Genomic DNA, 27,864 nt, shown 5'->3' on the forward strand with positions numbered 1-27,864 from the left:
CCACCAACACTTCATATGCTTTCCAGAGAAGAAGAAAAGAAAATGGGGTAAATCAAAGCAAAGAAGAAAAGAACAGTTACACAGACTTGATCAGATTCTAGAGAACATACATGACCAATCAGCAGCCTGATAAACTCTAGCTATTGCCTTCAGGGCTGAATCTTAAGCAAGTTAGGACAACACAGCCAGGAGAGCATCTTATTATTAGAAACTGCCAAGCACAATATTTATTTATTTATTTACTTTTTGAGGTTCTAATGTCCTTATGTTTGACTTTGAAATGGTTGTTTATGTTCTTCAGTTTGCAGGGTGAGCCTTGAATCAGGTTAAATCAAAGATATCAGGAGCAGATAATCTTGATAGAGACAAGAAACGATGGGCCGGAGGAAGAGGGATGTGAAAGAAGCCTGTGAGCCCCAGCAGCACAGGGCACACTTGACTCATTTTGTCTTCTGCTGCCTTTGGAGCATTGCCTGGCCAGCAAGAGAAATGGCAGGCACCAACATGCACCCCTGGAGCCCAGTAAGAAACACACAGCCCTCACAGCTGCTCTGCTTTTGGCTCCATCTCACAGTCTCAGGTGCATTTAGCTGCCTGAGACAGCAGCCCCTCCAGAAAAGGCAGTATAAGGCAATGTGCAAGATGGCAAACACATTCCCCCACCATTTCCTCACTGCCTGGTGGCTGCTACACTCGACCTGAGCAGTGAGCAGGAGGTTGGGTTAGGGACCTCCTAAGTTCTCTTCTAATGAGTTATTCTGTGACCCTGTAAACACTTGGCAGAAGAGTAAGTGGTCAAAAGGGTATAGCTAACCCCACCAGCTGTATGACTGACAGACAGCCCCTACTGCATCCCAGATTCAGCTTCCAAAAGCAGCCCTGCCAAAACTCCTGTGTTCCATTCCTGCTCACCAGGTCAGGTGTGGCTTCGCTTCCCATTTCTCCTCCTCAACACCAGGAATGTTACACCTTCCTGCTGTCCTCCTAACCAGATTCCCCTTACCCTGATCTCACCCATCACAGCAACATGAGTCTAACTTCCTACCGCCCAGGACCCAGTTTTCCCTTTCTCACACCAGAGTCCTCTTGTTCCACCTTTGTCACAGAAGCTGTGTGCCTCCTCCTCCTACACTACTATAGTGATGCAGGAAATAAATCCCTTAACATTATGTTCGACTCTATGGATGAATAGACAGAGGAACTTGAGCAATTGCTATGATGAAAAATAGTAATGTGTCTTTGCAACTATTCATTTGTTTGCCTGGGTGTTTTTGTTTTTGTTTTGTTTTTTTGGGGGGGTTTTGTTTGTTTTTGGTTTAAATCTTACAGACAGTCACATAGATTGAGATCTGTCAGAGGGGAGAAATAGTCTCTGATTTTTTTTAATTGGTCAGCAACAGAATATAGCAATACAGAAGTGGAGACAGAAAAAATGCATCAAAGTACAAGCTGGCAACAGCTTGGCATCCAAATAATCAATTTATCATGGTTTTGAAGCCCCTCTGGTTTTGAACCATTGGTTTTAGCAACATGACACCTGCACAGCTCTAACTCTGAATTGTCATTGGAGTAATTGAAGCAAAGACTTCAACCCTGGTCATCTGAGAAGACCTGTATAGTTTGGGGTGGATCAGAACATTTTTAGATTTTTAACTAATTATTAAAGTAAAACTTTGAAAATTAGGCACAGATCCTACTCCCACTAAGAGCTGTGGCAGAGAGCCTGCTAGATCTGGAGAAGAGCAGAAAATTTAGGAGGTGATCTGTTAAGGACTGAACATCATAGAGCCAACACATCCTACTGAAATCCTGGGCTTCATTTCATGCCTTGATTGTGTGCTGCATACATTAATATCCACAAACTGACAAGTAAAGAGGTGTTATAAAATAACTGTGTCTATGTGATAGAGCCTTTCTGAAGGCTCATGAAACCCTTCAGTCTGGAAATACAGTTAACATTCCAAATGAAAAAAATATTATGATTTGACACTACCTCAACACCATAATAAAAAGACTTTGTTGGGTAGAAAAATGGGTAAAAAAGAGTTTGCTCAGGAGCCTGACTGTTATGTTGAAACACCCTTGACTTCTCACGCATCAGCATCAAACAGGCTGGTTTTTATTAATTACTGAATGAACATATATTCCCTGCAGCACATGAATTTAAATGTAATTGAAGTGAATGGTAGAAAATGTGCATTTCCTGCATGATATGCATTTAAGTGCCTTAAGAGAGGGCTGTAACTGTGCCACACATAGCTTAGTCATATGCTGATTCTCCTAGGAGAATGCTTGTGTGCAATTATCTCCATATGGAGGTTCTCTCCAGCACAAATAGAAATAAAGAATAGTGTGATATGTGTGTCCTGTGACTGATAGACACTGAATAGTGAGAACCCAGCCCACAAAACAACTCCTCTGCCTCCTAGACATGAAAGCTGCAGTTGGGATTGTTTCTTGTTTGTTTCCTTAAGAAAGGGATAGTATACAATGAGAGAAATTTAAGACAGAAAATACATACTTATCTATAGAGTGTATTTTCTTAATTTTGTACAATCCACCCTTAAAGTTTTCAAAGGAAAGAGTGTCCAGAACCTAAAACTATTCCACAAATAAGTATATTTCATTATGTTGCTTCCCTGGTACTGAGTTTATTTATGAATCTCATCTCTTTACCTCTATTTTGATTGTGAGGTCTTACACTAAACAATTGCTTTCACAAATGTTCATAACTTCAAATATTGGTATATCCTTCTGTTGCCTATTTTCAATTATTCTATGAGCTCTAGGTAATACTTTTAGTAGCACTGCCCTCAAATAAACACACAAAATTGAATATTTGGCTCAAATGTTTGTTCTATTAAGCTTAATGGATTCAGTCAGGTAAAAGCATTTAAAACAAACCATTCTGCTGAATATTTTTGTGCACATTTCACTGGTGGTCTGGATGAAGTACCAAAGGAGGGCTACTAGCCATGGTTCAAAGACTACTGCTTAGTGTTTGTACCTTTCCCATTTTGTGCAACAAGAGAAATATTTCACTTTGAGATCAAGCACTTAACACTGGTTTATGCACCTTAAGGGTCTGTCTCCATCTAATGAAACAGTTCAAGCTCATCCAGCTGATTTTGCACTAAACCTGTTGAGCAGTGCTCAGGTTGTGAGGATGCAGTTGCTGCTATTCACATTTTAAGGTGTGACCTTAAAGTATGGTTTTTTATAAACCCTTAGTCTGCCTCCCAAGCTGAAGAGATTCAGGATCATCCCAGTAGAGGAACATTTTGAAATGGTTTAATTCAGCCTCAAAATTAAAACAGCAGCCTGCCACACACCTGGGAAGATGTGGAGAGATGATGAGGCGGGTACCAAGTGAACAGGAGGTGAAGGCAGAAGAGAGCAGGTAGCAGCTTTTCCTGGGGAAGTAACAGTACAGTACATCCACAGGGGATCCACAGACTGCACATTAAGATTGGGACAAGTGAAAAAGCTGAACTGATGAGGTTGCTGAGGAATGTGTCTTAGCTGAAGGATAGTGTGAAAAAATTATTTTTAAAAGTGGCCAAGCAGATTTATTAAGAACATTCAGAAGGAAAGGAGCTGGTTTGTAGAAAGGAGTTGTGCTCACAGCCTTGTAGCAGAGTTAAATATCTCCCTATGAGGAGAGGCTGAGAGAGCTGGGGCTGTTCAGCCTGGAAAAGAGGACGCTCAGGGGAGACCTCATCGCTGTCTACAACTACCTGAAAGGAGGGTGTAACCGGGTGGACGGTGGTCTCTTCTGCCAGACGACTTTCAACAAGACAAGAGGGCATGGTCTTAAGTTGTGCCAGGGGAGGTTTAGGTTAGATATTAGAAAGAATTTCTTTACGGAGAGGGTGATCAGGCATTGGAATGGGCTGCCCAGGGAAGTAGTGGATTCTCCGTCCCTGGAGATATTTAAAAAGAGACTGGATGTGGCACTCAGTGCCATGGTCTAGCAACCGCAATGGTGGTTCAAGGGTTGGACTCAATGATCTCTGAGGTCCCTTCCAACCCAGCCAATTCTATGATTCTATGATTCTATGATCTCTGCCATGCAAAAGTCTGCTGGGAGGGACAGAAGGATGGGAAGCACAGGCTGCCCGTACCCAAAGCACAAAGACAAGCAAGTCCATGTGCACTCTGCAGGCACCAACAGATAAACCTGATTTTGTGTGCCTGTAGCACCATCTCCATAGCAGAATCTGCATATAGACAATTCATGACTAAGAACTCCTTGTGCCAGGACTGCTAGCTTAGAACTTCCTCCATCTTATCCTGCCTACATCTCAGATATTCTGTTTTGCTCAAGAGGAGGGAAGGAGCTCAAGGGAAACATTCTGCTGTCCTTCTGTGGATCATTTTGGGGTAGACAGGGGAGATGATTCAGGCATGAGGAGGAGGGATGCATTTAGGCCTGGTGGGACCTCGGTGTCTGTCCTTTAGGGCCAGAGCTCTGTGTCAGGGAGGATTAACAAAAAATTGGAGAAACTTAAAGAATCCCTGTGTTCATAACCAGTTAAACAAAGAGACTGTCCAAAACATTGGGCAACAAATGTATCACAGTTCTTTGACAGCCTATTCTTAGTATATGTGATAGATATTAATGGTGCACTGAACACAAGTAAGATATTACAGAATTTAGTCAGTTGGTTCATGACTTCTTGACAGTCGTCTTGCACACTGAACATGTAACATTTCTCACATTATTAAATATTAGTGCTGGTAAGTGTGTAAAATGAAACATTTTCCCTCATCCTTAATGCCAATATCCTAATAAATAAACAAGCACAAGGAATATCAGAGGAATTGCTCTAAAGAAAGACCATTAAGGTGAGTTTTATTCTAGAAACTGGCCATATGCACTGCAGACAGAAGGAAGAACCCTGAAAGTCCTTTTGTCACATCTTCTAGATAAATAAAAATTAAGTGTTTTAAAGAATAGCCTGGTGAATGTTTCCAAGTTCTCATGAGTAACAGTTCTCAGAGTTTCAAGTTTTGGGGCTACAAAGATATTAAATTACAGTGAATGGGAGAAATCAATTTCTATGAGAGTATCTGAAAATCCTTTTCCGAAAGTACCATCAGGGATATAAATTTTCAAAGCCTAAAACGATTTATTGCCCCAGAGCTATTTAGAAGGAGCATAAAAAATGCAAAGGGCTCTCAACAATGTCAGTCTGAGCAAGGTAAGTGTAAAACAACTCTCTACAGAATGATGAAAACTGCAGAAGAAACTATTTCTGATAGCACTGCCCTCTGCTCTCATCCCCTCCCCACATGTTATTTCTGCAGGCAAAAACAAGACAATGAGCTAAAAACCACAGCAGCCTAAAATTACCCAAGCTACATGTAAAACATGATTTTTACTTTTTAAGTATAAAAAGATTTCTAATGATCATATGAAACATACATTAGGTCTCCATTTTTAAATGAAAAATTTACCAGCTTCTTTTCTTAAAGAAAACAACTGCTGCCTTCTCAAACTATTTAAAGCCCTGAACAGATGTAGAGCTTGCATCATTGCAACCACACAAAGAAATGCTTCCACTGTGTAAGAAGAAAAATATAGCCTTTGTAGCTTAATTCCAAGAAAAAAAATTAAATCTACTGGTGTCATGCCAAGTCGTGGTCTGCGGTGCTGGATTCTTTCTAAAAGAGCCATTAGAAGCACCCAGCTCAATAGAATGAGGCATAAAATTTTCACTATTTAATTAATACCGGGTTAAGTGCAAAATTCAGTTGGATGCTGTTAAATGTGGTGGCAGAGCACAATAGATGCTGGCTCCATCTATTTTAAGACCCAGGATGGCTCCTGTCTCAGAGGTCTGAAAGATATATGATGGGTACAGCCTAAATTTGTTCTGGGCGGAGACTTCGTTCTGCCTAATCCTCCTCCAAATGCCTGGTTTCCAAGCAGAGGAAATTTTCCATGCAGAGCTAGGGTGACAGATTTCTTCAGGGAGTCCCCAAGATAACTGCAGATATTGCCAAGCACATTTCCCCTCAGTACACCAGGCACTGATTACCCAGTGTCACTGAGAGTCACTCGCACAAGTGACACAAGAGCGTTACTTGGACTGCGTGGGATGTGTTGACAGCAAATGTAGAAAAAAAGAAGGGTGGACCTAGGATCAGATACACATCTGGAGTTTGTTATCAAGTGCTTAATTTCTTAATTTTAAAAACTAAGACACACATTCAACAATACCTCAATGCAACTCCTGACTAGACTGTCCGAAGCCCGTCTTCCACCAACTAAAATAGGTCACAACCTAACAGGGAAAATATTTCTTGATCTTTTAAAAAGGAAGTCTTGCTGCCTAAACTATCCTCTTCCCAGTTGTTAGCAGATGATGTGCATATGTCTTGGTCAGTTTGTCATTGCCTTTCATAATTAACTCTTCTAAAATAAAATGGATGCTCTTGCTCTCTGGCTCTAATTTCAGAAGATGGGAAAATATCTAGTGGTAGGAAGTGTGACAGGGAAGTTATTGTTGTAATTGGCTGTCTACACCATTTTTACTTTCCCTTTCTCAAGGGAATGCTTGCTAGACTAAATAAAACTTCAGATACCTCTGTTGTTTTGGCTATGAAATTAATACTGTCAGCTGATACATGGGAATGGAATATAAGATATTAAAATGCTTTATGGGATCTTTATGAGGTCTTCTAGGATGAGCATTTTGGGTCAGTTTAAAAAAAAATTGTGTATGAGAATTTTGATAAGACATAACAGTTAGGAAAATGGTTTCTTGGCCCCTAGGTAAGGGGAAATGGAGAATGGAGAAAAGAAATGCAACATTTCTTACCATACAGCAAAGATAAAGAAAAGGAATATGGCAAGGTAAATGACCCTAAATAAAACCTTTGTAGTAGTTCATTACCCAATGGACTTCTTTCCCTTTCAACCACTTTTCATTTCTCCTTTCTAGTTTTCTATATTTGCATTTTATCCAGTTTGGGAATGAATTAGATTGGCCAATGTCCTTTTATATTCAGAGACATCTGGGAATGTATACTATTGTTACAAATATAAATACTGCCACCAAAATCACACTGGGTTATGTCATGTTAATTTACATTTTCATCTCAGGTAGCATTTCTTTCTTTGAGGAATCTTTCCTATGATGGGGAAGTACAGTGCTTTTATATCTCATTCTCCCAAATTCTGCATTAGTTTAACACTAGAGGTTACAGTAAATTGCCTGCAGCTTCCTTCACCCACTCTCTTGCCTAAATTGCACCCATATGTGGTTGGCTCCCTCCTTCCACTACAGCCAGGATCTACCAAGAAGATAATTCATCTTTTCTACCTTCCCATGCAGAGCTGCTCACTGCAGTGTCACTTCCAAGTATGGAACTGGTAGCTAGAGACAGACCATGAAATGTTATGGCTTGTCAATAGCAAGTGAATGAGGTCCAGCATATGCTGGAGGTCCTGATACTTCAGTGCTGGAGGTTTCAGCTGTGGATACAAAGAGACATAACTAAGGGATACATCTGCACCCTCAATTCATGTTCTCACAGCCCTTGTACAGTATATCCCTGCCTGCTCTGCTTTGCATTAGCACAACATGATAACATATTTTAAAATGTATGTTTCTCTATCAAGAAACTGAGCTAGTCCTCTAAATACCTTAATTACAGAAAACCCAATGTGAAATAAAGAGTAAAATCAAACCAAATGGCTCCTAAGAATAGGACTTCTGCTAAAGTCAAATTGATCTGCACATGAAGGAACAAATTAGCAACTTCAGTGATGTCTGTGAACCAACTAAACATTACTGGAAATTTCTAGATCCTTTTGGTCACACATAGATACCAGAAGCAGCAGAAAAGATTCTATCTATGGTCAGAGCATGGTTCCTAAAACACCATGTGAATAGGAAGGTAAAGATCAAAAGACAGAACAATGGCTGTGAATTTACTAATAACTCTGCAGAGGTGACTCCAGTCGGTGGGCCAGGCCAAACCCTGCCACCATGCAGACCTTGAGGTGCACCCATGCTGCCAGCCATGGAGGGCAGAGAGCCAAGCAGGTTTGGTCAACAGGAATCAAAGGGGCAGGCAGCAGAAACCTCTTGGTGTGATGGAAAGACAGAAAACATATTGTAGGTGCTCAGGATAAGACCACAGCTCTGTGTGGTAAGCAGGACATCAGCCTTGGGGACCTGTGCAGAGCCAGCAACAGTAGCATGGCACTGGGTGACTGATTGGCAGGGATTAGGACAGCACAGAGTGACCAGAAGCCACCAAAGAAAAAAAAATATAAAAGGAGAAAGACACCAGAAGGGACTCCAAGTAGAGGGTTTGCTTTAAAGTGGCAGCTCATGTAATTGTATGAGTAATTTCTTTTCAAACCACAACATTAACATTTTCCCCTTGAGTTTCTGCTGCAGTCCTTGTGGTATTATTCCTCTAGTCACAGACAAGTGTTTGACTGATGTGTGTACCCAAGCAAGAAACAGGAAACCATCTCACCTATGAGAGATACACATCCCACTGGAGCAACAAGGTCAACGGGGGCAAATCCATAGGCTGTGAAATTGCCCACTTCTCCAAGCCCCAGCAGGGCAGTTCCACACCACCAGAGCTTGATCTTGTAGTGGGGCTTCAGCTCTGTTTGGCAAGCCAGTCGGAGATGAGCACATTTCTAGAAAATTAATTATTAGGAACAGGCATGAAGAGAAAGACTTCCACTGTGTTCTCGTGTCTGACAAAAGTGGAATAATTAAGGGGGCTGTCAACTTCCAATTCGAGGTGTGTCAAGGTTTCTTTTTAAACATGACTTTTAGCTTGTTTTTGCAGACACACTGCTTTGTGTTAACTGAGTGCTGCTTCAGCTGTGTGCTTGCTTAGCCGTGGTGGAAATGACTGCAAAATTAGACCACTGAATAAACACTAGGTGAATAGTAGGTAGTGTTTTCAAGCTATTTCTGCACACCCCTGTTCTTCTCTCAATAAAAAGCTCAGGAGTTGAGCTGCGAATCTTGAAATATTCAAAGGCAGGAGGTGGGGAGTAACAAACTGGGAGAAGGGGACCAGACAACATCTTGTGAATATTCTTCCCAGAAATACAATTTCAAAATGAAATAGCAGCACTTAATCACATCTGGACTCTGAATTAGTGAGGTAGAATTTAGGATTTGGCTACAATCTCTTGTTTGACCTTAGAAGAATATCTCAGGTAAAGCATTATTTTCAGGAAGAATATGAGCTCTACTGTGTCAAGTATATACACAAGTAATACTTCATCAGCACTTCTGACACAGAGAAGCCATCAGTGACACATATTGCAATTGTTTTCCCTCTAGATATACAGCAGCAACCTGTATTTAGCAAGAAAATTTGACTTTGACCGCATTATCCTCCCCACATTCTTTTTGGAATAACTCTAGAGTCATTGAAAAGATGTGCAACAAACACAGGAGGGTGAGCTGAGGGGCTTCCCTGCAGCTTCTTTCTCCAGATATCTGCTTCTTTGCACAGCAATGTATATGGGTGCTAATTAGGTGGATGCTGTTTATAATTCAGCTGAAATAAATTGCAAATAGTGGGCTATTCTATATCTGACAACCAGCCAGAGGGAAGAGAGGAAGCATGACTGTATGGTGGGAGAACAATAAAGTTTAGCCTGTCCATTTCATAGGAGAGTGAAAATAAACACTGATATCTAGGTCAAGTAACTACTCATAAGATACTATTACTAAATGTAGAAAAATGTCTTTTAGACGATAGATAAAAATTCCAGTTTAAAGTGTCAAATGGCAATGTAGAGCTTTGGGTTTTCCTGAACAGTATTTAAAGATCTCAAATCCAGTAAATGCTGCTAGTGATTACAAGCTGACAGAAGTCTGCCTGCATGCCTCAGAACATCCCCTGGCAAAAGATCCACTCACTGCCCTCTGCAGTCAAAGGTGTCTCAGTGTCATGGCCTAGACTGAATTTGCACTTCCCCAACGAGAGTTTTTCATCTGACACAGAGCCTGTCCTAGTGCTGTCACCATCAGCAGAATGGAACTCTTATTGGAGAGGCAGCAGTTGTCCCAACCTGCCTGCCATTTCTAGCTGAACAGATTTCCTTCTATGGGATTCTAGAGATACTTAAACTAGAGATACTTAAAATAGATGGGAATCATTGGAGAGCCTTCCAGCACTAATAAAATGGGTTATGGTGAATAGAAACTTTCATATTCCACAGCTTTCTGTCTCATCCTTTATAGAAAGAGCAAAAAGTAGCTTTATGTGAGACATACACAACCCACAAAATACAAACTAGCAAAAATACTTTTTCTGGACAACTTCCAGAATGTCTTCTGTACTTTAAAAGTGTTTGTTAGAAAACATAAAAATACCATTAAGTCAACAAGATGCAGATTATAATGAATGATTTAACTTTCAACTGAGTATTTATTCTGATTATAAGTACAGAACAGATCTTATAAATCTCATCCTACAATTCTTTGCCATAGGTATAAGGTCAGCACCTCCCATTGTTTTTATGATTTGAAATAATGTTTACTCAGATTATTTAAACCTAATTACAGAAGAAAAACTAAATTGGTCAAAGTTGCCTTGCAGCCTAGTATTGCAAAAAACTTTATGTCTCTATGTGTTTAATTACATTAATCACTCCATCAAGAAACCTCTAAAACCTTGTCATCAAATCCTTTTTAGCTTTAAATTCTCCAAGACAGGTTCACATGACATCCAGTGGGATCACAAGTGGCTCACAGCTTGTATTTCCTGATGACATATTACACGGAGGAGGAGGAGCTATGAATTTTTATTCTGTTCCCATGTGGGAATCACAGCACAGAACAGCTTGAGAGGCAGCATCCTGCCAACAAGGACACTAGTTAGAATATTTATTAAACGTGGCAAAAAATTGCATTTTGAGCTTCACCATAAAGCCAAATTGTAACATCAATTACTTGCTAAATATAAGCAACTCACAATAAAGAGAAATAATTTCCTACCTGTATATTCAAAGAGACACTAATCAAAAAATTCGAAGCAGCAGCAAGTAAAACTCCCAGGAGCTGCGTCTGCAAGATCACAAACCAGAGAAATACAAAAACATTTATTAATTGAAGAATAACAGTACAACAATGGTATTGTGGTAGCACATTATAACCAACAAAAACCAAACTGCTGCACTTTTGGGTCTCTGAGTTCATGCTGCACTGAGTAAACTGATAAAAACACAGTTGTTGAAGGGTTAAGAAGCAAACAGCTGGGAGTGGAGAGGGCATCCCAGTGCTGGAGATGGTTTTGCTCTCCTTCAGTAGAACACCTTCTTAAATCTCATGGAAGAAAACACTAGACAGGTCTCAGCATAACACTTAACACTTATATTCTTCTTTTTGAAAAAAATGACCTGTTTATTACATCATCCAGAAGAAAAAGCAAGAGAAATCAAACTGTTGGTATTGGAATACAATTATCTTAAATGTTAACATATCCACTATTTGACAGGGCAGCCAGGAACATAGGTCTCTTGACAGTTTTTTTAATGTATTGTACTGCTTCATCAAATTCTTTTCTAATCAGCCTGCCTAATTTTCAGTAAGATTTGCAAACTTTCTGTGCAACTGAGAAATGGCAAACTCCCAAGCAGGATTCATTAATCTGGAAAGTTGCCAGTTAAAGATCCCATTTCAGCAAACTCAAGTAACAGGTACACAGTAGAGCTCCCTGTCTACTTTCAAAATGTTGTAGCACTTTTTACACTGCTGTAAGTGTACTCCAGACCCATTCCAGATAACAGCTACAGTGCTGTGAGAAGTCCCATTTGCTTGTAGAGGAGACACAGAGTTTTTATAAACAAGGTCCTCGTTCCATAACCCAGCATAACCATTGCTTGCAAGATGAAAAGCAGCATCCAGCTCAGTGCTCACAGCCTCAGCTTTCATGACTGCTTCAAGGAGGTTCCTAGGCACCTATGAACAGGCAGTGCCTACCAGCCACAGAGACTTTTGCCCCTCAACATTTATAAAGAGGCAATATGTGGCCTTTGGGGATGACAGTAGAGGGGGATTTTTGCTGTGGCTAGAGAATTTTTTAGACAAAGAAAGACCATTCCCCAAAGTGTGAAGAAACAACAGCATTATTGCAAATGGATTATAGTATTCTTATTTAAGAGATGCAACTAAATCCAGCTCTTCCCAGCCCGTGTATTTCTGTAATGGCTTAGGTGCAAAAGGAGATGCAGACAATCACTTGGGTGAAGTGCTTGGCTGATTGGCAGGTACAAGGGGAAGCAGAGAGGTGGCTGCAGGAGGTGAGAGGGCTCCCTTTGCTCAGACATCCTCTTTACTCAGTAAAACATCACCAGTGCCACAGTCTCTGGGCAAGAAGCATCCCCTGAGAAGCACTACTTGAGTCTTGCCTCTGGTCCCTGGGCACTGGAGGTCCTTTCCATCTCGTGTCCTTTTTCCCACATCCCAGTATCCCCAGTGGATGCTCCAGCAGCATGTCACTGCTCCCTGGAAGCAGTGAGGACTGTGTGACAAGATGCCCCAGCACAACTTGGCACAGATGTCTGCTGAGATTAGGCACTAATTGCTACGGGGACATGAGCAGTCTTGCAGCTTCCCTGCACACTGGGAAATGCTGTCAAATGGATCCCACCTGGGGTCCAACAGGAGCAGAGGGGATGCATTTTCCTTCTGGAGGACTTGATGCTGCTGGTACTATATCTTGAACAAAGTCTGTCCACTTTACAGGTGGATTATTGCACTCCCTTCATCACTCTGCACACACTGCTTCAATAAAACAGCAGTTAAATCAAAATTGTTTTCTTGCTCCCAAAGATTTGTTCTTTTTCAATGACAGCATGCTCCCTTGCGAGGGGGTGGAGAAGTGGCCTTTTCAGTCTCATCATGAAAGGCTGAAGAAAAAGGAGACAGCAGGGAATAGCAAACAGAAATTGTCACCTTGCTTAACTCATAATTTTATTACCTTCACATAAGGAATGGTGCTACATCTACTCTTCTCCCAGCAGTGAGCCCAACCTCTGTTTCAGTGGCTGCATCTCTGGATAACTTATTTCCTTATTTCCAGCTTTCAGTTGGAGGTCACAGACTGTCTGCAGGATTTAGGAGGCATCCCAGAGAGGGAACACTATTCCCTCTTGAGCAAGCCCAAAGGAGGGTCTCCATCCAGCTCTGGAGGTAAAACACGCACACAGCTGGTGAGCAGTGGATGAGACTGTGTGTTCCATCTGTCATCTAAAATCACTCAAAATCAGATCCATATGTGCATATTAATCATGATCTGAGTACTTGCCTCCAGAAACAGTGAATCAAACACCCCTTTCATGTTTTTACACACTGCATGGACAGGAAGTTTTCCAGTGTCCTGCATCCCTGGTGTCCTCTCCAGAACAGTGACTGCTTTTTTTACCAGTGCTTGCTTTGTCAGGTGCCTATGAGCTTGGCTCAGATAGCCCTGGTGGACACATAAGATTCCTATCACAATGCTCACCCTCTGTGTGAAGAAGAACTATCTCACAAAAGTCAGTTCTCTTACAGATTCCAGAAACTGCAAGGAACAAAAAACAGGGCAAAAACTTGGGTCTTCTCAGTCTTTTCCTTATTTTCCAGGAAATACTGAGACGTGTGACCATTGCCTCAGTACATCCCTGTGAAACACTGAGATCAGCATTTCTCTCAGCTGAGGCTGGGCTAGGACACAGGTCTGCAGGTGAGCCTGGCTCAGCAGAAGCAATGGTTGGGCAGAGAAGGACTGTGGGAGGACTGGAGAACAGGTCTAATGTGCCATTTCCTTGGTTGAAGAGAAGCTCAACATGGGCTGGCAGTGTGTGCTTGCAGCTCAGAAAGCAAACTGTATCCTGAGCTCCACCAAAAGGAATGTGACCAGCAAGCAATGGATGTGATTCTCCCCCTCTACTCTGCTCTCATGGAACCCAACCTGGAGTACTGCATCCAGTTCTGAGGCCCCCAAAGTAAGAAGGACATGGAGCTGTTGGAGCGAGTCCAGAGGAGGGCCACAAAGATGATCAGAGGGTTGGAGCATCTCTCCTATAAAAAGAGGTTGAGAGAGTTGGGGTTGTTCATTCTAAATAAGAGAAGGATCTGGGGAGACCTTATAGCAGCCCTCCAGTACCTGAAGAGCCCAACAGGAAAGCTGGGGAGGGACTTTTTACAAGGGCAGGTAGTGAGAGGATAAGGTAGGAATGATTTTAAGCTGGAAGATGGTAGATTTATATATAGGTTATATGTTAGGAAGAAATTCTTTCCTGTGAGTGTGGTGAGACACTGGAACAGGTTACCCAGGGAAGTTCTGGATGCCTCCTCCCTGGAAGTGTTCAAGGCCAGGTTGGATGGGGCTTAGAGCCACCTGGTCTGGTGGGAGGTGTCCCTGCTGATGAAGGGGGGTTGGAATGAGATGATCTTTAAGGTTCCTTCCAATCAAAAGCATTCCATGATTCTCTGATTGCTGAAGAAAAGGCTGACAGCCCAAGGGACTGACATGGGGTCCTGGACCATGGGCAGGGTAGGGGAGCCACCAGGGATGGGCAGGGATGGGCAGGATTGTGGGTGCCTCCAGGACCCTGATAAACACATGCAAAGCTGTTGAGGTGGCACTTCCTCGTGTATTCTAACTTAAGCAATCCCCTGTGTCTGCACAAAAGGAAAAACTGTGTGTGTAGAATCAAGGCAAATTCATAGTGGCAATCTGGGCTGAAAACTTAACCTCACTGCTTGGGTTATTGCATTGCAGTGACCACATGTTTCACCTGAGCATTGCTGTTGGCATATATACTGTTCTGCTTGCTCCAGCCTGATGTGTTAATGAGCTCTGGTTATTATGGTGGTAGCACTGCACTTCCCAACTCAGGGCTGGACAGACCCCTAAAGATTAAAAGCAGAGTATGATGCCCTGAGGAGGTCAGCTATCATCACATGGATTCATTCAGGGAGATGAGATGAAAGTACAGTAACACCACGCGGATATGGCTTGGAAAAACTGTCTTGTACAGGTTCATACCCAGACATGTCAATCTGAAAGAAAACAAAAGGGGACAGAAGTGCAGTAAAGAGGAAAATTAGATTGCAAACTTCACACACACAGACTTAATGCATTAAGATTGCATTAAGAGTGCATTAAGTCAGCAGGCAATTTCTAATGCACATGTTAACACAGACAGCAACGCCCAAAGCAACAGAGAAGAAAATGGGATACTATTACCACAGGCCAGTAAAACCATGCATGAATGAGAGATGACCTCCAGCAGAAGACAGATCACCCTCCTATCAAAGCAAACCAGCTTCTGTAGTGCCCTGAAGATCACCACAACCCTTCTGTTCTCATCTTGTCCTGTAAAAGGCTTCATTATTTGTGCTGTGTGCCATTCAGCCTCATTTAGAGGCTAGAGGACTGGTGGAATGTCAAGTTTTATAAGTAATAAACATGATATTCTCTGAACACAGAGTTTCCAGTTGTGATATCAAGTTGTGATATCATCTGCAGCACTGCAGGGCTTCCCACACAGAAGTCTCGAGATAAGCCACCATGAGGGAATTCAGTTGCAGACACAACTTCAGAGCCCTAGTGCTACGTTAGTCAACTAAGGACTTCTACAGGAAAAAGCCTTAAATATTCCAAAATGTTGGAATAAAATGCAAGTCCCTTCACCACCAAAACATCTGTCTGGACCTACAGGCCACTTTGTTGGACCCCAGATTTCAAACTGCTGACACATTCTTCCAGTGCTTCCAAATGCACAAGGCTTTGTTGCAGAAAAACAAAGCCCTTAAATTTTCCAGAAAGTAAATAAACACCATAGAAACTTCATTTCCTTCACCTTCATATGGTTTCGAACAAGCTGTGAAAGTCACTTGCTGGCTTTGCAGTCCTTTGTTGATAGTTCCCAAGCACAGAGACCATGGACTGAAGCTGTGGATCTACGTACACTTTCCTTGGTGGAAAAGTTGGTTTGAAAAATGCCTTCCTTTAGCTCCTCCTTCCTTTACTGCCTCTGTGGTGTTAAAACAACTATTTGAGAGGTTGCTAAAACACTGTTTCAGGTTTGAAACAACCCTCCCAAAACACACCCCATTAGCATTATGTTCTTAATAAGCCACCTGCCAACACTAAAGGTGGATCCAGGATTCACAGACCACTGCAGGGCTTTAAAACGGTGACCCCGTGGGGTTTGCCAGAGGTGACAGTGGCCCATAGAGGGGACTCCTGGGATGGTGGGGAATGAGTTTAAGAAGTGCCAAATTCTCCTGGAGCAAGGCATCCTCAGCACTCCCCTGGCATTCCCTATCCCAGCTGTGTGAGGGCCTTGCACAAGCCCAGGTGGAGAAGGGAGGTTTGAAGGATCAGTCAGGAGGCATCCATTTGCCAAGCAAAGAAGCAATGTATTCATATACAAAATAAATGAGAGACAGTGTGGCATATTTCTGCATACACCTCCTCTTTTGGGTGCTCATGCATGCTCTGATGCTTATTTACCCTTGCGTATTTTCATCTCAATCTGGCAGGGTTTTAAAAGGGAATTTTACATGCAAGGTCTTTTTTTATTGTCAAAATAAAGTAAAGGGTTTATGGTAAATGAAAGCCAGGCTAAAATTGCAAATCTTTGGCACTAATTCTAATAAATTTATCCCTTGCAGACTAAAATCTGCATTGGAAACTCAGTAATTACAGTGAGACGATTAATCCATATTACATGCATGTTTTCCTAATGGACATTAAACTGCAGTTGCTGGGCCTATGAAATGAAAACTTAGAAAGATTAATTTAATTTTCATTGACTAAAAGAAAAGGTATACAGCCACTATTTATGGAAATTTTCTATGGCTATAAATTAAACTGATGAACAGAAACTAAAACATTTCAAATGTCAGCTCAGTCAAGGCTAGTTAAACTGTTCCTCCTATTTTTCTTTATTTTTGGAATTATTTGTGATCTAAAGGTGTTCCCAAGAAATGTAATGACATTTATTGCTTCCAAAACCACACATCGTTTCCAGTAATTAGGATTTTGTCAGATCTCAGTGGATTGTACTTTAAAAAAGTGTGTGGGGGGGGAAATGCCACCTAAACTTCCAACTCTGAGTTAACTCTTAACAGGAATTCAGAGGCCTTAACAAAAACCACATTTTTCAAAGAGCCCCCATGTGGAAGTAGGAGAGGCTTATCATATAACTATTATTATTCACAGGGCTCTGGCTGTACTCAGTGCTTTACAGATGTATAAAGGAAACAAAGTCCTTTTTTAAATGGTTTATAGTGCAATTCCTATACTTATATACGTCTTCAGGACTATATGCAGCACTGAAGGAGATCTGAAGTAAGAGTCAAAGGGCAATTACCAGTGCTGGAATATGCACTGAAATATATTTGATTTAGTTTGTTGGGACATAAAGGAAAAGGACATTGTTCAGTATACAAGAAGGATAAAATTAAAACATTTAGCACTACCTCTGTTAGAAACAGGAGCTACAGCCTGGCTCACACTGAAAGTCTGCACTGCTTCTCTTCATGTGGCTCCCTGGACCCCTGGATGGAAATCCAAGCAGCAGACACAAGGATCAGGGGGAGCCCAAGCATGGCTGTTCATGTCCTGTGAGATGGAGATGGCTTTGCCTGTGCTCAGAAAGTCTGGCAAGATTATAAAGAGAGCTATCTAAACATCTGAGTAAAAAGTCATGCTGAGTGTTAGATCAGGTTGCAGGACAAGGCACAGAGAGCATTGCTGAGGATCCAACTCGCCCTGCATGTGCACACAAAGATGTCTCCAGGCCAAGCACATTTCCTCATGTTCTGTATGTACAAGTCTTGCTGGAGTAAAAATGAGCTATTTCTAATCCCACTTAAATCAGATACACAAAACCCTGACAGCAATGCAGGCAGCTTAATACATTATTTACCAAATCCTAAAAAGAACTTTTGTATAAAAATCTCCCTTTACCAGATGAGAAAAGGAGAATGGCATGCCTTTTCCAGCATGCACCTCTCCAGCATCACTTTCCAACAAAGACAGGCTTGTCTGCCATCCTGTCTCAATTAATCCTCTGTTGGCTTTAACTAACCCTTCCTTTGATGTGTGCAGAAAATGCTTCACCACATCACAACCCAAGTGAACACATTCAGTTGTTGAACTCCAGTGTCATCTGTGGGGCCAGGGTTAAACAGGCTGGAAAAGAGGATGCTTCCAAGCCAAGTGGCATTTCAGAATATTTTCTGACAGGAGTAACAAAAAGGGAGGGGAAAAAGAAAAGATCTGACTGTATCTGCATTTAGAATGATACTTGATCCACCTGTTAAAAGAATAATTTAATTTTATAGTAGAGGAATGGGCAGCCCAATATCCCTTCCAGTCTGCTGTTCCTGCAGAGGAGGGGTGTTGTACATTAGTTCCTCATTTTCCTTCCTGCACCTCACACACTTGGCTTTCCTAGTTTCAACTCCACAGAGAGTAGAGACTGTTAATCCTTTACAGAGTTTCTAGTGAACATTAAAAAGCAAAAATAAAAGGATGGACCCCAGAAGGCAGCATTGTTCATTTAAATATAAACAACTGTTAGATTATCAGTGATGATTTAAAAACAGGAGGTCTTGCACTCTCAGAAATATTCACATGTATGTATGTGGTTGCATTCACTCACAAACACACAACTGGATGCATTTAATTTGCATATGCTTCTGGTCAAAACTTTATGATGCAAATCCAGGGATAACAAATAAACTCTTTAAATAAATGATGTTGTATGCAAATTTCATGCAGAGGATTAAAATACTGGCAGTGGGCTCACATACTCCTTACTGTCTCCCTGTGACATATTGCAATTGTGCATTTTGCTCTCTTACTGCAGACTGCAACCTGGTTTAAAGTATTGGTTACCATCTTCCAGTTCATAGTGGGTGTTGACAGGAATGCCTGCTCCACAAGAATACAACTGTACCTTAGGTGGATGTAGAACTTGTGGATGTAGAACACCATGTAGAACTTGGCATCTTTTTTCCCAGTATTTTAGCCTTGGTACAGATATAGTAGAAATAGAAGAATAGGAATAAAGAAAAATAAACATAAGGAAGAATAGAAATATATAGGAAATAAATAGAACAGATTATTTCTTCCTGACAGGGATTACTATAGAGATGGGGCCATGATGATAAATTGTGTATACTACCTCTCAGAAATTTAAAATGAAGGAGAGCTTAACTTTCCTTTTCCTATCATCTCTATACTTCTGTAAACCACTCATTTCTTTTTAGTTTATTCTGGTAGCCTCTTACGTGCAGACCTGGCCAGCAGCTCAGCCCCACACAACCCCCTGCTCAGTCCTCCCCAGAAAGATGGAGGAGAGAATTCAAAGGGTAAAAGCACAAAAAGTCAAGAATTGAGATAAATACAGTTTCACAGGTAAAGCAAATGCTGCATGCACAAGCAGTGAAGAATTAATTCACTTTCTCCCATCAGTAGGCAGGTGTTCAGCTATTACCAGGAAAGCAGAGCTCCATCAAGCACAACAGTTACTTGAGAAGACAACATAACTCCAAATGCCCTTCCCCTTCCTGCTTCCTCTCTCAGCTTTTATTGCTGATTATGATGTCAAATAGCATGGGATATCGCTTTGGTCAGATCAGGACAGATCTCCCAGCCTTGTGCACTCCCAACTCCTTGTGCACTCCCAGCCTACTTGCTGGCAAGGCAGCATGAGAAACAAGAAATGTGTCCACCAATAAATAAAATATCACCATGCTATCAACACTGTTTTCTTCACAAATCCAAAACATAGCATCAGACAAACTGCTATGGTGAAAATTAACTGCAGTCAAAACCATCTCAATAGACAAGAGATGGAGGTAGAGTCTGGGTCAGATGAAAGCTGCCATCACTTGTTTAACTGAATGACAGTGTTCCTGGAGACTTAGTCACTGCAGGGAGTAAAAGGTTGTCACTGAAAGGAAGAAAAAAACCCAAAGAGATTAATGTCATCAGAAGTCAAAAATATGTGAACATTGGTGACAGTTCCAAAGCAGGGAAAAAAAACCATGACCAAACAAACCCAACCCCTCATACACACACACAAAAAAACCCCATCAAAGAAATACAGAGATATAGTAGGTTAGAGACATAAAACAAGATACATGGAGCCACAACCCATTTACTACCAAGCTGGAGTCCCCCAAAATTGAAGTAGGTTTTAACTGGTAGTTAACTGTCTGGGTACAAGTCTGTTACATACAAAAAACCCCATACCAGCCAGGGAAATCATGGTGGAGAATGCAGTTATGCTGGTATAACCTCAATTTGAGCAGTACACATCTGTTTGGTTTGATATCGACTATTTATTTTTGAGCACAATCTCCAAATATCACTGCCACATTTCTTAGGATCTCTGCTCCAGGCCTGGTGTTGATTTGCACACCAACTGGCTGTCTTTTGAAGCTGCTGGCAGTACATTTCAAAGTCCAGATTAGTCACAGAATGGAAAGCATATCTCCCAACTGTTCACATTAATGACTGTCATTCTTCTGGGACAATCTGTGGTGACATTATAAACAAGAGCAGAACAGTTTATACATTTTACCAAAACTCCAAATGGAATAATCAGAGTTACTAGGTTAGCCAAAGGTCCTCAACACCCTTATGACTGGAGCGTGCAGTCTGCTGTTTGCTCTTCTCTCTAAAGCCTCAGTTTTTGAGTTTGGTCACATTTCTACTTGAGTCATTTAGATTCTTCTGATTCCTTCAAACAGGAGTTAATCAGATCCAGCAGACTGTTGGAGACATGCAAGAATAAAGACTCAGACATCTTTTTTTGATGCCCAAAGAAGACTTCAAGACCATGGGAAGAGAAAGATCATACTTAGCTTAAAAGAGCACTCAAGTCTTTGAGTTACAAAATCCTAAGGGGCCACAATGTCATAGGTGGTCTTATGCGAAGGGCAACTTTTGTTTAAAAAAATCAATGAGCACTTTCCTGCCAATTTAGCCAAACTGCCTCATCAAAGAGTCACATGAGTGCTAGGGAAGATAAAGCAACAGAACCACAGCTTCAAGATGGGAGCAACCCTACCTCTCTGGGTGGCAATGATGTCCTAGATCCCCACAGCAATGTCATGAAATCTGAGTAGCAGACACACGTTTGCCCGAGCAGCCAGACCTTCATCTCACGCCACCTTGAAACTTCCAGGCAGGGCTGTGAGACTCCACAGTAAACACAGTACCCACGGCAAATTTAAAGTCCATTATTTGCAGTGTAGTCTAGAATTTTGGGGCAGGGAGGGCAAAGCACTTCACTGAGCCATGCAGCTCCAAAGCAGAGGAGGGTGTAGGGATTTGGACTTTTCCCATGCCTGGTAAATCCTCCTCAGAGGAGCACTCCTCCTTCTCTGATGGCTCCAGCCTAAATCTGAATCTGCTGCTCTAGATCACTATGCTGAAGAACAGTGCATGTTTTAAGCCCTGTAGACAGCAGCTGATTTGTATATCAGACAGAATTTGCACTATGCCACCAATCTTTCTGTAAAATACTACTTTGAAGCAGTCAAAAGCAAAACTAATTTCTGCACTAAGAAGGATAGGTAGAAGTGTGATTCAAGTGTCCTTATATTTGTTTTCTGTACCCACTTTCTGGCAACTGACAAGAATTGTAATATTCCCTGCTCCCTTGAAATTTCAACATTAGCATTCTCAAACCTCTTAAAATAGATTAGTGTAATTACAAAGATCCTATTTAACTCACTGTGACCTTAATAATTAAAAAAAAAAACCAAAACAAATACACACGTTCTTTAATATTCTCAGAAATACTGAAAATTCTTTTTATTATAGTAGTGGTTGGGACAGGAAGCATTGAAACAGTCTAAAATTTGGGAAAAACAGCTCAGAGAGAACCAGGAAACAGGCACACGGCAGAGCTAGAGTTGGTGCTCAGCAAGGACAGTTGTGTCCAGTGTCCTGAATGCAGTGTCCAGGAGAAGCCACCAAGACTGCTTCAGTCAAAATGAACTGCAAGCCATTTGCCCAAACAAAAGGAGTCTGCTCACCAGCTTCTTTTGTCTGCCTGTCTAGCAAGCACTCGTTCAAGAGGCTCTGCCAGGAATGCTGAAGAGATAAAGTATCCAGACCAACCGAGAATGAGTTCTTCCATCAATAACATTTGCATTGGGTCTTAGTGCCCCAAACTCAAAACATGGGGCTGAGTTGGTTTACTGTGTCTGCTGCCCAGCACAGTGCTGGGCACTGGGGGAGAACTTCCACAAGCACCCAGCTCCTTCCAGCCTTGACAAAAGAAACCTATGAAGGGTGATAGAAGCCTACTAATAACACAGCAGTGGGAAGCCAGGCTGTTTTGGGACCTTGTGCCTGCTGGAAACCAGGTAAGAGGTCACTCCTCAGGCTGGCATTGAAAGCTGTTTGCTACCTCCAGTCTTTGGGCTACTTTCTCACCTAGGATATCTGATCCTGACCTGCTGCCCCATCCCCTGCTTTCTTTATATTCAGAGGTATAAGCAGCTCCATGGCTTCCATCCACTTTTCTTGCAGTGATTGAAGGGGAAAAGCTACATTTCCTTAAGAAATTTTCAAGTTGAAATGATAGAAACATTTTTATGGTACCATGCAGGGGGACAGACAAGGGCTAGGGCTCTCCTGTACTTATAACCCTTACCTCTGAGTAATTAGTAGGTTCCCACACAGCATCTGATATTCCTTTAATCTGGGCTCTGCAGCTTGTATGAGCTGTGTGCTCATTTCACACCAGCCATGTTGTGATATTTACATCTGCAGGGACAGCTGATGCTTGGCAAGGCAGAGTAGAGCTTATAAAAATAGAAGGGTAATCCTTACTAACCAGTGCTCTGTCTTGTTCACACTCATGATGATCAGAGCACAACTCCCAGCAGATCAGACCCATGGCCTGGGTGCAAAGCTGGCCCAGCTGACAGTCCTGCATTTATGAACCAAATTCACACATCCTTTTCTACTAGAGCATAGTTAAATGGGGACTAAGCCATGGAAATGCAGCTGGATTCCCCACAGCAGATCAACACCAGTAAAACACGCATCAATGCTGGCAGGAACTCTTTGCAATTCTGCTTCATTATGAGCTTTGACTTTTGGATTCCCTATGGCTGATCCAATAAAGGTGTATTTGGAAGTCTGAGCACAGTCCTCTTCGTGCTTCTGATTTGTAAGGGCTAAAAATAAAATACATTTCCCATCAAAGAAAACAGTATCCATTTCTCCTTTACACGTTTCCCCAGTAAGATAAAGGAAATCATGGAGCTCTGAAATCTAACAGGTAAAGAACAACACAATAAAACAGAGTCAGTGTTATGATACTCATGTTGCTTTTCAGTGAACAGTTCTAGAGTAAGGAGCAGGCAGGGGAAAAAGAAAAATTTTCACCATAGTGTTCACAAATGAGTACTGCAAGAGAGAGCTGGGTGAGGACATGGTTGTCTCCCCTCCACATGTTCAGGGAGCAGTTTACTGCCAAAACAGTCTGTAGTCCATCAGGGAGCAAACTGCAGCATAAGGGACCCGCCCTATAGAGACTGAGAAAATGGCATTAAAAAAAGCTATAAAACACTTGGAGTGAAAAAAAAAAACCCAACAAAACAAAAAAAGGATTTGCCTTCACCTTTAATAACTTGATATCTGATGGTTGCTTCTTGCAGAGGAAAGCTGCTGTGTTTGAAACCCATGTGTGCTGTGGCCATGCTACCTTTTGGCTCCCAGCCATACTTCCATAGACACCTTGGCATAGACACCTATAGCTTTCCCTGACTGAAAACCACAGTTGGAAATTTCATTGTTTAAGTGGCTAAAATGGTGCATGTTTGTACGATGTGCTATGCCAACTCTTTTCTCCCGTGGCAGCGTCAGTGTCAGATGAAGAAGCCCTCAGTGTTTCTGGAATTCTTCCTCAGATAAATGACATGGAAAAATAACCTTCCTCTCCACAGCAGCTGCTCCCTGCCCTCCTACAACACAAAGGCAGCAGCTCCCATGGTGGCAGAAGTACCAGCAGGGACCATGCTCCAATGGAAGAAATCAGGATCAAACCATACCCTCACCTTATTGAGGCTTAGTGGCAGTAGACGTCAAGGCCATAGCACGGTGGGGTGAGTTGGAGCACTGATAACTTTCTCCTTGAACACAGAATCATGGAATCATAGAATGGTTTGGATTGGATGAGACCAAAAGACCACCCAGTTCCAACCTCCCTGCATGAGCAGGGACACCTCCCACCAGACCAGGTTGCTCAAGGCCCCATCCAACCTGGTCTTGAACACTTCCAGGAGGGGGCATCCAAAACTTCCCTGGGGGACCTGTTGCAGTGTGTCACCACCCTCACACTTAGGAATTTCTTCCCGATTTCTAATCTAAATCTACTCTCCTTCAGCTTGAAATCATTGCTCCTCATCCTATCACTATGTGCCTTTCTAAGAAGTGCCTCCCCAGCTTTCCTGTACTTTTCCCATACTGGAAATCCGCTACAGGTTCTGCTAGAATAAGCTAAAAACCTTATTTGTGGCATGTCACACAAAATCTAGAGTTCATGTATGTGATAGAATGCAGCATAGAAAGACCTTAAGCAATCTTTAATCTGAAGGATTTCTCATCACACCTGAGGGCGGCCACCACAGCCTCCTCACTAGAGCACACGAAGGATCAGGTTTCCTGGCTGCACATACTTGTCACCTGCACTTATGGCCTGTGACAAGCTGTGATATACTGTCATGGCACAAAAGGCCACAGATCCATCTGAAGGAGCTGTCAACATTTTAAACCTCAAATATAGAGCTGAAATGATTTATAACTACAACCCACAAAAGAAAACAATCTCTCAAGGTACATGTCTGGGCAGCCAGTAATAACACTGAGTTTTTAAGAGACAGGCAAAGGAGGAAAAAGTAGCAAAAGTGAAATGAATCTCCAGCTCAGCTTCTGCACTTGAACACACAGCGACTATACAGTGAGAACTACCACGTTACAGAAGAAGTATTACATCCAAGCTTTCACTGACTATTGCCACCCCAGTCTTTTCTCCTTCTCTGTTACAAAGTCAAGGATCAAAATTGCAGTTAATAATCTCAACTGATCCTGCAAAATGTTTTTGTCCATCCCCAAAAATATTGGTAACCAACCTTCAAAAAGTGCTGAGGGAAATAAAAAAGGATTAAAGTGAAGCAGTTGCATACATTTTCTATTGAGAAGACCACAACCACATGTGGAGGCTTCTTATCGTCATTACCCCAGCAGACCCAAAAATACTATAATAATATTAGTTTGTCAGGAAATACTTCAGGTAACTAAGTACATATTAAATCAGATTTTACTGCATCATTAAACACTCCCATAACACACAACACAGGGCTGAGACAGGGAAGGCTGTGGGATCACAGGATACTGTGCTGCAAATTTCAGAGGTGCAGTTCCTCAATCAGCCAAGCTACCTCCATGATGATGACAAGTCCCACCTCCATCCCTTTTTCTCATGACAACCCATGGCCTCTGCTACCCCCATTCCAACAGCTAGCACCAATTACCCTTACCAGGGACCTGGCAGGAGAATAACCCCAATTAAAAACAAAGCAAAGCAAAGCAAGCCCCAAAGAAATGTAATGCAGGAGGCATTGTATTGCACAGCCATGTGGATGCAGGCACTTTAACTTCTCCCAGGGAGCTGTATTTTTACAGATATCATTTCAGGCTTACCCCAGTGCCACAGATTTCCTTAACACATGTGTCAGATCTGCTGCTCCCACATGAATGTCTCTGATGCCCATGTGGCACTAGGCAGTTGTGACTGGAAGCTGTGCTGGACCCTCATGTCTAAAGGCTCTGGGGGAAGGGGATCTCACTCTTTCACCTCCTTATGGTTCACAGGGCTGAAAAATATCCCCTCTCCTGAAAGCAATTTACCTCATCTTTCCTGGGATGTTTCCAGGAAGGTGAGAGCTGGGGCAGTATTAGAGTCTCTTCTGTAGAGGCAGAAAACAAAGATCTCTTCAAAGTAAATGAAGAGGATGGAACAGCCTCAAGAAAATGAAAAGGGAAAGATCCTCTGCATGAAAATCTGAAACTGAGCTGATCCACTGCATCAAAGTCAGGATAGCTGGGAATGGAGGGAAGAAATTGTTTCTGGTGTTTCCAAAAATTTAAAATATGAACAGAAGAATTTGACTCTTGAGAAAATGAAGGTTGGCAGTAACAGGTGACTTAGTTACCCATTACCTGTTTCAAAGCCTCCACTCTACAAGTAAATGAAAGTACAGAAAAATCAGTCCTGCCCACAGATACCTTAGAAATATTAAAAAATTATTCAAGTCTTCCCAGAAAATTATGAAGCTTAAAACAGAGCTGTCCTGCAACAACCACCCCAAGAAGTACAGGAGCAGAGCTGGAATGTTTTACAAGCAAGCTGATAACCCCCAGTGACAGGCAGGTAGGTGTCCCAGTGCCAAGGGAGTTCCCTATTGATGACTTCCTCTGGCAGCTCTGAAACCACTTCCAGCTCCAGGGCCCAAATTCCTATGTCTGCAGGAACCCTTGACTCCACACTCTTGTATCCCATAAAAGATCCCAGCTGTGGTCCTGGGAAGCACAGCCACCAGCCATCAGCCAGAAGTCCTGCTGCTCTAGGGACCTGAGCCCAGGGATTTCAGAGTTTTCCTTCCCTATGTGCCCGTGGTGTTCAGGAATGCCTCCTGCCATCTGGAGAGCAACCCAGTAGCAAATGTAGAATCCAGAGGGGAGAGTTTTTGGGACCTTCCCCTGGTTATGATCCACTACTAGACTCACAGAAAAAGGGGAGACCGGTCAGTTGCAAGCCATTTTATGCACAACTTATACCAATACTTTGCATCATAAAGACATTATTTGCTTCTTGCACAGTGAAAAAACAAGAATGTTGAGTATCCTTTAATGCCTCCTAGCTTATGAAGCAGAAAGCAGGAAGAAGGTAAGGGGTTTAATCTACCTCCAACTTCTAATTCCCAGAGGCCACTTCAGTCACCCTTTTGCAGTTACCCAGATGCACTGTCAGCACTGCCAGCCACAGAAACAGCAGTGACGGGAACCAGCGATGCTGTAGTGCAGAGCAGCAGAGCTCTGCCCAGGGAGGGCTGCAGGGAGGGGGCAGCAAGGCTGTGGGGGCTGCACAGGGGGTGAGGGAGCAGCAGGAGCCAGCAGCAAGCGTGCGCTGTACAGCAGCTCCTCAGAGGGAGGTGGGGAGGGGATGAAATGAGTATCTGCTCTCTCCCAGCCCGCTTTTCCCCGGCCCCCAGCAAGGTGCTGCAGAGCTGGGAACTTACCTTGTGTGTTCTGTACCAGGGCCCGGAGAGGGGCTCGCTCCCGGTGCCCGGCCCCACAAAGGATGAGTTCCAGGATGACCACTCCGAAACAGGGAGGATGCCCATGTCCCTGCCCTCAGGCCCCGGGCACTGGCCATGCCATGCAGTGTCACGCCAGCGGGGAAGGGTGGCAGTGAGAAGGAGAGGAGAGCGGGACCGAGACGTGGCACTCGATTCCTGGTTCGGAAGGGCTGCTGGCCCGGAGCCCTCTGCACCCAGATGTGTGCAGCCCCGGGGCTGCAGCTGCCGCAGGGCACCCAGGCAGCCCCAGCTGGGGAGTATTTGAAGCACAGGGTAGGAAGGGGAGTGTGCCAGGAGGTTTTGCTGCTCTGTCCCGGGGCACTCAGGTGCCTTTTTTCTTCACTCCCTGACTTCCCCAATGCCCCACCCTGTTCTGAAAGAGCAACCTGGGAATTTAACTCCTTCAAATCAGTGCCTAAAGCTAATGGTCAGTTATTATTAATTCATCCCTGTTAGGTTGGAGGAGTTGGAA

At 42.7% G+C, this 27,864-nt stretch overlaps 1 protein-coding gene across 1 annotated transcript in view; it reads right to left on the reverse strand.

Moving 5' to 3' along the window:
- Positions 1–27,642, reverse strand: part of NIPAL2 (NIPA like domain containing 2) — a 49,534-nt gene extending 21,892 nt beyond the window's left edge. The window contains 3 exon segments of the mRNA XM_008502475.2: positions 8,500–8,671; positions 10,998–11,066; positions 27,333–27,642. Coding sequence (XP_008500697.2) covers positions 8,500–8,671; positions 10,998–11,066; positions 27,333–27,437 — 346 coding nt within the window. The 5' untranslated portion in view covers positions 27,438–27,642.
- Between the last annotated feature and the right edge of the window lie 222 nt (positions 27,643–27,864).

Source organism: Calypte anna, chromosome 2 (genome assembly GCF_003957555.1).
Source record: "Calypte anna isolate BGI_N300 chromosome 2, bCalAnn1_v1.p, whole genome shotgun sequence".
Lineage (NCBI taxonomy): Eukaryota > Metazoa > Chordata > Aves > Apodiformes > Trochilidae > Calypte > Calypte anna.